Source organism: Sebastes umbrosus, chromosome 18, assembly GCF_015220745.1.
Source record: "Sebastes umbrosus isolate fSebUmb1 chromosome 18, fSebUmb1.pri, whole genome shotgun sequence".
In the NCBI taxonomy this organism is placed as follows: Eukaryota; Metazoa; Chordata; class Actinopteri; order Perciformes; family Sebastidae; genus Sebastes; species Sebastes umbrosus.
This window is the reverse complement of record NC_051286.1, coordinates 28,052,705-28,066,278: the sequence shown is the minus strand read 5'-3', so window position 1 is coordinate 28,066,278 and position 13,574 is coordinate 28,052,705. Positions and strand designations below refer to the sequence as shown.

At 41.5% G+C, this 13,574-nt stretch overlaps 1 protein-coding gene across 1 annotated transcript in view; it reads right to left on the bottom strand.

Moving 5' to 3' along the window:
* The window catches only part of vsnl1a (visinin-like 1a), a 58,726-nt gene that overhangs the window by 32,666 nt on the left and 12,486 nt on the right, over positions 1-13,574 (bottom strand). Inside the window, exon 2 of the mRNA XM_037750318.1 lies at positions 9,991-10,157. Coding sequence (XP_037606246.1) covers positions 9,991-10,152 — 162 coding nt within the window. The 5' untranslated portion in view covers positions 10,153-10,157. The remainder of the gene's footprint in view (positions 1-9,990; positions 10,158-13,574) is intronic.

Below are 13,574 nucleotides of genomic sequence, written 5' to 3'. Positions count from 1 at the left end.
TCCATCGGTACCAACCATGTCATACTAGCTTGTCATGAAGGAGGTTAAATAACGCTCCAAATGTGCTACATTTTGGCGAGGAAAACCTGCCACGACCATTTTCAAAGAGGTCCCTTGACCTCTGACCACCAGATCAGTGAATGTAAAGGGTTCTATGGGTACCCACGAGTCTCCCCTTTACAGACATGCCCACTTTATGATAATCACATGCAGTTTGGGGGCAAGTCATAGTCAAGTCAGCACACTGACACACTGACAGCTGTTGTTTCCTGTTGGGCTGCAGTTTGCCATGTTATGATTTGAGTATATTGTTTGATGCTAAATGCAGTACCTGTGAGGGTTTCTGGACAATATCTGTCATTGTTTTGTGTTGTTCATTGATTTACAATAATAAATATATACATATATTTACATAAAGTAGCATATTTGCCCACTCCCATATTCATAAGAGTATTAAATACTTGACAGATCTCCATTTAAGGTGCATTTTGAACAGATTAAAATGTGTGATTAATTTGCGATTAACTATGGACAATCATGCGATTAATCACGATTAAATATTTTGATCGATTGAAAGCCCTAAATAAAATAAAAAACTTGGTAGATGATTGAAAAAACCTAAATCCATCCATCTATTCACCCTATGAGATATTACAGTGAGATATTACTGATTGCTTAAATGTAAAATATACATTTAAAGCAGCTATTTAATTTGAATTGAAAATGTCATTACTGATGGACATTTAAGTTGTGTTATTATCATCTGGAAACCATTTAAACTACTTCTAATTCTACAATCTTAATTTATATATCCATTTTGAATCCAGCAATTGATCAAGAGTAATTCTTAAACTACTATATATATATATATATATATATAAGCAATCTGGCTGTTTGAAAGTGATTCATTACTTTTAATAAGTTATTTTATAATGATATGCTAAGGAATTCATGACCCCCCGGCCCTGATCAGATGAAACTGTAAAGACGTGGGCACACTGCCCGCATGAGGCTCATCTGAAGGCAGCGTCGCGTAGTGGCTGCGTGATGCCCACCTAGGGTGTTCACACTAGACGCGAGTTAGCTGCCTGTCGGCTGCGTGTCAGCTACCTGTCAGCTGTGTTTTTGCTGCTGCTGACAGCCCTTTCTTTCTACATAGAGTTTGCCTTTTAATGGCTTCATGATAAATATCATTTATATTTATTTTAGACAGAGAAAGGTTCAGAAACGTGTGGTAATTAGTAAATAATAGTAATAATCCACAATTAAAACTCAGTACTGTATTCATTTATGATGCTTTCCAAGTCACTGCTTGTTCCACATCACTGTCCGGCACATATTTCAGAATGAAAGCCTCGTGTTAACAAATTAAGGAATTCTGTGCAAAGAAAACCCGCTTTAGGGCTTTTATTTTGAAATGAAAGCAGGAAGTGTTGATTAAAAAACAACTTTACTTAACTTTATTTTTTTTCATCTCCGTAACATATTCTACAGATAAACCTCGAACCTAAAGTCTTGCTGGTATGAAGTTAATATACAGTCACTAGATCACTTTCACTGTCCGTGACATATTCTACAGATGTCTGGACATGTAAACTGTATTATGTAGCTGATATGATGTTCATATACTGTCAATAGATCACCTTCACTGTCTGTGACATATTCTACAGATGTCTAGACATGTAAACTGTATTATGTAGCTGATATGATATCCATATACTGTCAATAGATCACTTTCACTGTCTGTGACATATTCTACAGATGTCTAGACATGGAAACTGTAGTAAAGTCTTGCTGGTATGAAGTTAATATACAGTCACTAGATCACTTTCACTGTCTGTGACATATTCTACAGATGTCCAGACATGTAAACTGTATTATATAGCTGATATGATGTCCATACACTGTCAATAGATCACCTTCACTGTCTGTTGCTGCTGGGACACGCAGCTGAGACGCGAGAGGCTCGCATGTAAAATAGGCGAGCCTTCTATTCTATAAAATAGACGCGCGTCTCATGCGGGCAGTGTGTCCACTCTAACCTGTTAACATGGACGCCGAAATAAAAAACAAGCCGCCACGCGAGACTCACGCGAGCCTCATGCGGGCAGTGTGTCCACCACTTAAGGAACGATAAAGAAATACTATAGACTATATGCTACACCGCAGCATCAAATATGAATATCACCGGCTGCCCGTGATACACGGGCCTATTACTTCCAGCCAACATGCTACACCTGCTTTCTCTCCCCCTCGCCTGTTTCTTCCTCTCTTCCTGCTCTTTGATGCCTCTCCCTCTTTATCACTTTCTCTTCTTCTGTCTCCTTTTTTCGCAGCCTAAGAGATAATTACCTCCACAAACGTAAAGGGAATTAAAAGAGCGGGAGACAGAGCACAGAAAGAAGAAGAAGAAGAAGAAGCGAGAGAACAGCGTGTCTACGTCCAGCCAAAACAGTACGTTAAGTCCGGGCAGACAGCCGAGTGGAGGTAACACTGCATTTAGCACCTTGGCAGGGGGGGTGTGGGGGGGGGGGGGGGGGGGGGGGGGGGGGGGTGTGGCGCTTCTGCATGACTGTCGCAGGTGCAGATCTGTGTGGGGAGGTCTCGGGGCGTAAGTGGGGGGGGGACGTCGTGCGCGGGCGTGTCGGAAAATAAAGATCCCGGTGCGCAGGTGTAAGTTGTACCCTGCCTCTCTCATGCATGCGTGCACAGCGAGGACGCTGTCTCTCACACGCACATACTCACGCACATTTCCTCCTGACTCCATCAGACATAATGACTAATAAATTATGTATACACACTTTCCTTCACTTGCTTACTTTTCCCATCTCTGCCCCTCTCTGTGTTTCTCGCTTTCAACTGGCACAAAACCGTCTCCGTCTCCCTCCCACTGAACATATGACCCCCCCCCGCCCCGCCACACATCACAGTCACTCTTCACAGGAACAATCTGTCCCGTTACTGTAATGTGAGGTTGCAGCAGACCGTTTTTTTCCCCACTTATCAGCTCTCTGGATTTAAATAAAGCCCCATCACTGTTACACTGTTGCCTGGAGACACAATAGGATGTATCAATAATAGGATTTACCCAGAAGCCTACAAGACCCCTTTAGATCTGAGCCGTGTTGCCCCCTTTGTGCCGTGGTAGATTTCCCTGCCTCTGCTGCTCGTGTGCCGTCATAAAGAGATTTTAATTGATGTTCTATCTGATTTCTTCTGTGTTTACATCCCTCTATTATCATCTTATTTCCCGGGAGTCCAGGTTACATTTTGATGCTTTTCAATTTTAGTTTTTAATGGGACAAATTGGTCCAAATGTAAAATGTCATTCCCAGTGGTGTCAGATGGCAGCTAGACCTTCTATTTCTAATGTTTTCAAGATTTATTTTCTTACTTTCTCTTCTGGTCTCAGCTGATGCATGAGCTCCGTTGGCATTTAGAGGAAGTGTAGCCATGACCTCAGTGCCCAGGCGTGTTTTATGTAACGGCTGCCCCCTCCGGTTAGAAGGCATTTCCTGGCACCAGTGATGAAAGATTAATGCCTATTCTTACTCTACTCACAGTGCTTTCTTCCATGGGAACTCTCAGGAAGTTAAACCATACAGTGCAAGAGGACACAAGATGACGTAAGATAAAATAGGGACATGCAGTATTATTGGATATACAGTATTTGTCATGATATCATCTTGGCAGCCTAGTTTTCCTTGTGTTTCCTCTGTTTCCCTGCCCTTTTGTCTCCTGTGTGTTTTTCCCTGTTTGTCTAGTCTGTCAGTGTGTTGGGAGGTGTGGCCTTCCTCCTCCCCCTCCTCCTGGGCAGGCACTGCTGGAGCAGCTGACAGCAATCAACCAATCATCACACACACCTGCAGTATATCTACCCCGGTCTTCCTGCCACTCATCGCCAGATCGTTCCGTCACCCTCAGTGGTACTAGACAAATTCAGGCTCTCTTAGATTATTACTATTGACTTTGCTCATGCTCTTGTTTTTGGACTTACCTTGTTTTTTCGTGCTTTGCTCAGGTCTGCTCACCTACCAGCTGCTGCTGTTTCCTGATTTCAACCTGCCTGCTCACTCCTACCCTCTGCTCCTCCTCGACCTGGATCCCTGCCTTTGTTACTTACCAGCCTGTTCACTCTCTGACGCCATTCTACCGCTTGGAGCTCAAGTGGATTCATCTGTTCCTCCGGAAGGATTCCTGGACACCCCCTCCCCGTGCCCCCCGTTCCATGAATTAAGTACTGTCTTTATTACTGCCACGTTTCAGACCTCCAGGAACCCCAGCCCTGTTCACTGTACATTTAAGATTAGTGTAATAAATTATCTTTGTTACACCTTTAAAGGACTTGTGTGTGTGTCTGCATTTGAGTCCACGCTATTGTTTAAACCAGAACATAACAGTATTATGAATCAGATTTGAAAGGTCTTATTGAATTTTAAGTAGACAAATAATTTTGATTAAATAATACTTCCACTGAGCTTTTAGAAAGGAGCTGAATGAAAAAAAAAAAAAAAAATTATTATGATTGTGAATTAATCATTTAAAATTTTTTTGTCGTGTCCAAAATGAATAGAGATGGCTCGATAACACTTTTTAATGTCCGATACCACAACCTTGAGTATCCGCCGATCTGATACTGCCTTTTTCCCCTCTCTTAAACAACTAAGTCTAATACATTTAACAAGTTATTAATACAAAATATTATGAACTAATAAATGATGATGTATTATAATAGATTAAACTACCCAGCAGTATATAAAGTCATTAAAATGACCTCCACATTTACCAGCTGCAACATTAAAGTAATGAACACATTTATGCATCAATAATTAATTAATATCATCTATATTATTCTGCATAATGAGTACTTTTACTTTTGGTACTTTAAGTATATATTGATGCTAATACTTATTGACTTTTACTTGAGTAGCCCAATATTTCGAATGTAGGACTTTTACTTGTAGCTAGTATTTGACACTGTAGTATTACTACTTTAACTTAAGTAGAGATCAGATTTTTTCTTCCATCTTTGTACATTAATATTAGTTTATTGAAATATTAAAAGGGTTTCCTTTCAGTCACATACACACAATTTTCAAATCCAGTTAATGCTGTAGAGTGCATGCACTGTTTACCTCTCCATCATCTACTGCTGCTGTCTGTCTCTCTCTGTTCTCTCTCTTTTCACCTCTAGTCAAATGAGTCGTTTATCGTTTGAGTTGGTTTTGGTGCGATGCCTTAACGTAATGTTATGCAACACTAGGTTTGTAAGTGCATTACGTTTTCTGTCGGGGCTACACTCAAAGCATTCGGGGCTTTAGATCCGGGAAAATGACCTGGCAACGCTGATTTCGAAGAGTGTTTGTGTTGGACTGATCCCCAGACCGCCCCGGCACAGACGCCGACATAGACAGTAGAGCACAGAGACCGTTTCCTGGCTGACAAGCGCTCCGTGTCTGCCTGTTTATTCACTGAGGTGCGCGGTGATCCCGCGGGTAATGTTAAAAAAAACCTTTATTCTTCTCATACTGTCTGCCTGAGTCAGAGCCTAATTCAGCCTCTGTCTGAGAGACCCTGATTTAGAGCCTGTCTCCTCCCACTCTGCTCTGATTGGTCAGCGTTTCTTGCTGTCCTGTCAATCAAACATCAACACAGCGTCACTCTCTCCCCCTCCGTGCAGCACCTCGCCCGCATCAGCTCTCTCTGAGCAACACAGAGAGAAGCAGCTAGGAAGAGTTTTTAAACTACTTCAAAGTATATAAACCAGAAACTTCACCCAGCGCACGTTACCGGAGGAATCTGATCAGAAATCGGCGAAAAATGAACAACATCTGCCGTCAAGACTCCAGGTGTTCCTGACGGTTTTTCTCCGCTAAATAATGCTATTTATATCTCTGTTAGTTAGCTCAGTGTTTACATTCTGCATCAACTCTGTAAACCATAAACATACACTCTGTTTTATGTTTGTCTTCACAGGTCCATCTGTGAGAAATGACCGACAGAATCATCCCAGAGGAGGAGAAAACATTAGCTGTGAGCAGATGGGAGATAAAGAGCTAACCCGTTAGCATGTAGCTACATGCTACCGCTATGAGACGGTGTGTAAACACAGTGACCATCAGGGTGGAAAATAGAAGATGTGAAAGAGTGGTCAGTTCATTATTTCTGGTAAAAGACACCTCATAAACGCAGTTAAATAATCAGAGTAATGGTATATTATTTACTGTAGGAGCTGTCTCTGTGTTACCATGACTACAGGCCGGTTAACGTCACACTCACCGGAGCTTAGCTCACTGTAGTTTACCGTAGCTGAAAGACTTTCTCCTGTACCATGTCAACATAACTAACTAACAGGTGGGATTAAAAATGCTGTGTATAATTAATATTGTCATCTGTCTACTCAAATAAAGTTTGACTGTGAAACAGAAATGTGTTGTGTTGCTTACAGTCACTATTTACTACCTGTACTCTTCTACATGCATGACATCAAATATATATAATATATAAATATCAGCTGTTTAAACAGTGTAATTACATAAAGCCTTTGTGAAAGAACATGTTATATTTAGATGATGGGAGTACATGAAGCCTGTTCTGCTGGTTCTTGCAGACTAACAGTAGGAGCTACTTTGCTCATAGTTAGGATGCAGAGGAGAGAGTGACGCTCTGTGGGCGGGGTCAGCTAGCTGCAGGTTCTAACTGTTCCACCAGGAAACCCTTACATGGCTTGTGATTCGCAACCGACGTCACCAGTGTAAGGAAAAGCTGCGCAGCGATTTTCCACACCCATTTTCGGACAGATGGAGCAGGAGAAAAAGAGAGAGGATGATCTTTTATGATACTATGGTGACCTGTATACTCACTGGGGACAGATATTGATGTTTAAAAGACATGGAAAAGTGCATTTTGTATAATAGGTGACCTTTAAAGGTAGCTGGCTTGAATTCCATGCCCCTTTTACCTAAAACCCAACCAGGTCAGGTTTAATATCCATTTAATAATGAAACAAATGTAAGAGTATCAAAGTCACAGTCGGGGCTTCCTGTAGGCAGACGGTTAGTTTCAATTGAAAATAAATAAATAAAGGTTCAGGAGGTCACACCTAAGGTATAAGATTTCCCTCATTTTGAGCCAAGAAAAAGCCCTCTTTATGCATTTTCATTATTATTAGCAACAGAGAGTGGTATTAGTTATAGAAGTAGAAAAACTCCTAGTGGTAGTGAATATACAGTATATTCACCAAATTCATAGCCACTTATGGAGCTATTTCATCACAATCTCCCTTCATTACCAGATCGTCATTGTTTCTATGAAAGTGTTCCTACCTGTTTTATAAGACTAAATGAATTAATGATGGAATACGTTCACACTGCTCTGTCGGAGGTAATGAGATACAGTGGGCTACATATTAGCATGAGAAGATAATCATCACTGTTGGTTTTCTGCCCAGATACGGGAGTGGCGAATGGGAACATGGCAGGATGCCTGCTAAAATCTTGCAGGTTTTATAATGGGAATGCAATTTCCCTCAGTGGTCTTTGTGGTGATTCAGAATACATCCATTTGATCCCAGCCAACCCTGTTAATATAAATTGTGGGAAAACCCACTGAGAATGCATTTTGTTGGGCTTTTTTTAAATGAACAAATAGCTAATAATTGACACTGATGCTGCGATACTATTAATAATGCTACTGTTGCATCTTCTGCTATTACTTCTACAACTCATAGTGTTACTACTACAATTACATGACTATATAAATACTACTACAGACTCCCATTGGCCGCATTCAGTTAAGCTACACCATCACTAAAATCCTACCGTACATATTACAAATGACTCTCTAACCTGAATTTAAAGCTACACTAATCAATGTTTTTATATTATCACGTAACTCTACATTTCCTCTCAGCTCTACAGTGTTTTAGCGTCTTTTAGCTCATTGTTTTGGTTTTCCGGAACTGCAATTTTACTGTTTTGGTTCACTCTCACCGCGCTCATCAACCTTGTTTATTTTCAGCGAAAAAGGTTGGATACATCTCTTATACGCTACCTACCCGGCACCAAAACAGCAGACAGACAAAGTTAGCAACTAGCTAGGGAACATAGTGGAGCATTTAGCTGCTAAAGAGCCAGACATTTTCCTCAGGGGTTGGTGGAGACCAAAACAATGCTAAAAGGAGAGTGAATATTGAAGTTACTGTTTATTTGTCAAGGGCCATGAAACATGACTTTAAAATGAATGCTAATATTTCTACATGTCTTCTGGATGTGTAAATCAACAACTGACACGCTAACTATATGGTGATAATATGTCAATTTTGTGTTTATAGCTTGTTCCACAATCCCCAAGTGGCCAACAAAAATGAAATTAATTCAGATTTAAACTAATCTACCACAGTCTCCTATTATAGTCTCATTTTGAACAATTTCCTAGTATCCTGGTTTACTACATTCACATGCTTACATGCTTTAATGTTCAAAGAACACTATTTTTTTCTGATACCAGCTGTACTATGCTCATACCAGCTGTGCTGGTATCTTGTGTAGCTTATGTGATGAATTACAGGAAATGAGCATTTGAAAAGTGGTGGAGGCAGACTAACGATACAGCGGAGAAAAGCGTAGAAGCAAACGCACGATTACAGGTTGTAATTTAAAAACAAACATAACGGACAGAAATACCTTTCATCTGTTTTCTCTCCGTTTTGTGATTTTGTTTTAAATCTAACGCATGACAAATCTAACGCATGATAAATCTAACGCATGATAAATCTAACACATGATAAATCTAACGCATGATAAATCTAACGCATGATAAATCTAACGCATGATAAATCTAACACATGATAAAGCTAACTCTACATTGATCCATCACAAAAACACATATTAAACAGACTGTTACATTTGTTTTGAAATCAACCTTTAATTGTGTGTTTGTCTGCCAAAATGGGCACAAATCTGCCGGAGGCGGCAGATTTAGCTAACGCTAATTAGCTCAAACTAGGGTGGAGAGGCACTGGAGTATAACGTAACATTATGGAGTTTTGGGAATATTTAGTCAGAGACAGTCTAAAGTGAATCCTTCATTTCTTCACAACAGAGCCTTGAACAGTATCTGATCAAATATATATTAGTTACATTTCCCTTCTATTCTCAGGGATCAGCTGCATCCCCAATGTCCATTTATTTCATTTCATTTTTTATTGTAGCAGAAGAACACTGTACAAGAAGACCAGGAATACGTTGTTTTTTTAATAAAAGCTAGAAATAATCAAATTTAGCTTTTTTCTTTTTATCCAATTAATAATCAATTTATCAAAGTAATAATCGACAGATTAATCGATTATAGAAATATTTGTTAGTTGCAGCCCTACTTTTCATGAAAACAACACAAAAAATTTCGCTTTTCGTATCACATCGATTCGATCAGCAACTATTATTACACGGCTTTGTTGAATACTCTATTCTGATTGGTCAATTGCAGCGTTCTACGGTCTGTTATTTCTTTATAGCAGACTGCTGCTATGAACGCAGTTCTGATGTCGGACTCTGGCGGACCCTTTTCGTGTCAAATTATTGATTTCTTAAGTAAGTAGTCTTGTAATAAGCAGGATAATGTACAGCTAGCGGGTCATTGCTGTGAAATAAACCCCTTTAGACAGCATCACCCTTAAGGGGTTTATTTCACAACAATGACCAGCTCGCTGCACATTATCCCTCACATATAATGAGTTCAGCAGCGTTCTGTTCTGGGAACACTTTCTCCTGTTCTCCTCTGCTAAACTCTAACGTACTCTATCCAACCCATTGTTAGTTGCTAAACATCTACTGCTTTAATGAACTCCTGTCAGGTTAACTCAGAGGTATACGCTCTGGGTGCCGTGTGCTCTGAGTTTGTGTGCGTGTGAGGTGAGCCCACACGAATTAGTGCCAAAGCATACGGCATGTGTGTAATCCATCAGGTGAGAGTGAGTCAGTGGAGTCTCACCTTAACATACAGCTGCTGGAACTCCTCCAGGTTGAGGCGGCCGGTGGGACAGTCCTTCAGGAAACCCTTGTACCACTGCTTCAGCTCGTGTTCATTAAACTCTGTGTTCTTCACCAGGTCCTCCATCACTTCAGGGGTCAGCTTGCTGTTCTGTTTCCCCATTTTGCCTGCGAAAAAGGGCACACAAAAACAGCAACAGACACATGTAAAATCAATGATCTCTTAGGCACCTTTCAGTTAATAGAGAACACACAGAAGTGCCTTTTCATGAAGTCCAAGTTATGAACCTAAATGTATGGAGGGCGTCTGGAATAGAGTGATTTATCAAGGCTGAAAGCAGAGATTTCTAGAGAACTGGGAAAGTGCGAACCAAAGCTCCATCTAAAATAAGTTTTCAAACAAATGGAATGTAATGTGAGGCACAGGAATAGTGTTGGAAATTAGTCCTCTACTGTTGCTTAAGTAATAGGGTCAGTTTGTAAGACATGCAACCTTTTTTTTCTGTCTTCCTTTTATCAGTTGCTTGTCCTGGTTTGGTTTGTTTGTTGTTGTTTCATTTTTAGAGGAGCTCTGATCTCCTTCCTGAATAATAAACTGTATTTTATACAAATGTGGATTGAGGGATTGATGACAACCACTGCACTAGGTTTTCATTCTACCCTTTCTCCAAAAAAACTACTAGCTGCCCTTCTTTAACCTCAGCATATAAAATGTTATTTTTAGCTATTTCTTGTTCTAGCCTTTAGCTGTCTTCTTTCCAAATTGTGAGCATCTCACTTGCAAATGAAACCCTTTTGGAAAGGGTTATAATAATGACATCTTAAAGTAGTTGGCCCTCGGTGACTTTGAAGAAACACTGAAGCTGTTTCGGTGTTTAATGTCCCCGTATTTCTCTGCTGCAGCTGTTTGCACCCAGCCGCCTCTGCGGATGGCTGGTGGATCTTCGCAGTGCTGATGCTGCCATTTTATGGCCTTGATTAAGTTCATTAACCAACCTGTAATTATCATCATTTGCTAAACATGGTTAGAGTTCTGGAACATTTCTACCACTATAACTCTTTGCTGAGATGTTTTATTAGACCTCTTTAAATTGTAAAGACCGAGGGAGATACGGGGTAGCAACAGTGTGTGTGTGGTGCCAATCTGTCTCAGCATGCACCAGGGGGGGTCGAGGAAAGCAGACTCAGGCGAGCATCCAGTCATATACTGAGGCCTGCCATGCTGCGTTGGTTTCTGCAAACCCCCATTTAGGGATGCTTCTGCGCGACCATTGATTTAGTACCTTCAAGGTTGCGACTGGTTTCCGTTTATTTCATAGACTTGTATATAAGAAGTGGACGTAGTCACCATGATGTCATCCATTAGTTTGTGGATAGCCGTTTTGAAGCCTCGAATTGGGCATTTTGGCCGTCACCATCTTGTTTTTTTGCAACCACAAATGACACGAGGGGGTGGAGCTAAGTGCAACCGAATGCTGAATAAGACATTTTCAGGCGACCAAAATGTTACAATCAACTTTCATGAATTGAAAACATACTGTGAAAGGGTTAAAGTTAAGTTAAAGACGAAAACACGAACAAATCCCAGACCGGACAACGCCGTGTTCGAGATAGTGATATATGTTTATATACTATATACATTAGGGATGCACCGATACCACTTTTATTCAGGCACAAGTACAAGTACTTACATTTGGGTACTCGCCGATACTGAGTACCGATACGAGTACTTCTCTGTGCCAAAAGACCCTCGTTAACAGCCAGCTGGAGGGTGTGAGCGACACACGGCAGGCTGGGGAGTCCCGCATACGAGGCGGTGCGTCGTGACCGACTCTAGGTCGGCTTGGAAATGTTCGGGGCGAAGGTGGCTCGCGGCCGCAGCTTTACAGCGCCCCCCCGCCCGGACCTCGCCGCACCGTGGACAAAGGGCTGGCTGCACCCTCTCTCCCCGCCAGGGACGGCCCCCTGCTCCCGGTACGACTGTCGACTGGGGCAGACTGTCATCAGTGTGCCCCAACTGCGTCGTGCCGCCAGATCGGGGCTCGGCCCACGTAAAAGGCGCCAGGGGTCTGGGGCGATGTCGGCAACCCAACCGACCCGTCTCGAAACACGGACCAGGGAGTCTAATGCACGCGCGAGTCAGAGAATGCAAGAAAAACCCCGTGGCGCAATGAAAGTGAGGGCCGGCGCGCGCCGGCTGAGGTGGGATCCTGGCCCAGTGGGGTCGGGCATACCACCGTAAAGTGGTATCAGAGCCATTTTGCGAGTACGAGTACATGAGCACAGTATCGGACCCAATACCCGATACTGGTATCGGTATCGGTGCATCCCTAATTTGAATAATATCATTAAATATATATTTATGTATTTATTTGTTACATTTTCTTTTACAAAGTTAAGAAAACAATGTTTAAGTCCACCCTGATGTTTCTTTACACATAGAAGAATGATCCCGGTCTCTTCCACACAGTGAGGCATACAGCTTATTGAATAAAAACTGGTATTGGATCGGTACCGATACTCAAAGCCCAGGTACCACTATCGGTATCAGGACTGAAAAAGTCGGCACATCCCTAGTTAGAAGGAGATGTTTTCACAGCAATATAAAAAAAGATATTGGAGAGAGAATTATGACCTGTTTATCTTCCTAACACCACCTCTATGTAGCGGTACTGGTATCGGATAGGTACTCAGTATCGACCGATACCTAAAGCCCAGGTATCAGTATCGGTATTGGGACTGAAAGAGTCAGGTGGGTGCATTCCTAGTTAGGGACCTGTCAATCACAATCTAACCCCGCCCTAAAGCATCCCCTGCTTTATGGTCTATTTGACTCTAAATGGGACCATAATTTACTAAATGAACATCATGCTGTATTGAAGAAGACTTGAAACTAGAGATTGAGACCATAAACTCATGTTTACAATGTTTACTGAGGTAATAAATCAAGAGAGAAGTAGGCTCATTTTCTCATAGACTTCTATACAATCAGATTTCTTTTAGCAACCAGAGGAGTCACCCCCTGCTGGCTGGTAGAAAGAATGCAAGTTTAAGGCACTTCTGCATTGGCTTCACGTCTCAGACACGGAGTTGCCCTCTGGTTTATTTCAATATGCTATAAAAATCAACAATGCAGAGCCCTCAAGCTCACCTGAGACAGATAACGCATCACTTTGCTGCCCTTTTTGAATGCCAACCTCACAATATTGCTTTGTGGTAAAGAGGTTATGTGCACTGGACTGCTTTTAAAACTCTCCCTGCTGTGCTTTCAAAGAAGCTCCAACATCCATCTCTGAAGTTAGCTGCCAAACAGCAGCCTTTATACCGCAAGAAATGACTAAAATCACATTTTTTTCAAAGCTTTCAAGTTTGCAGTGTTCATTTTCAGGGCTTTGTTGTGTCACAACATAGCTTTGGAATGTACAGCATTTCAGCAGCCAACTGTCAGATTGTCTCCAACAAACCAGCAAGGTAAGTTTCCAAAATGGTCCCTGCTTGGAACTACATCACTACAGTTCAATAACAACTACGCCATACAAATCAAGTAGAGAGGCTGTCTCTGAAGTTTATGATCAAACTGTAGTG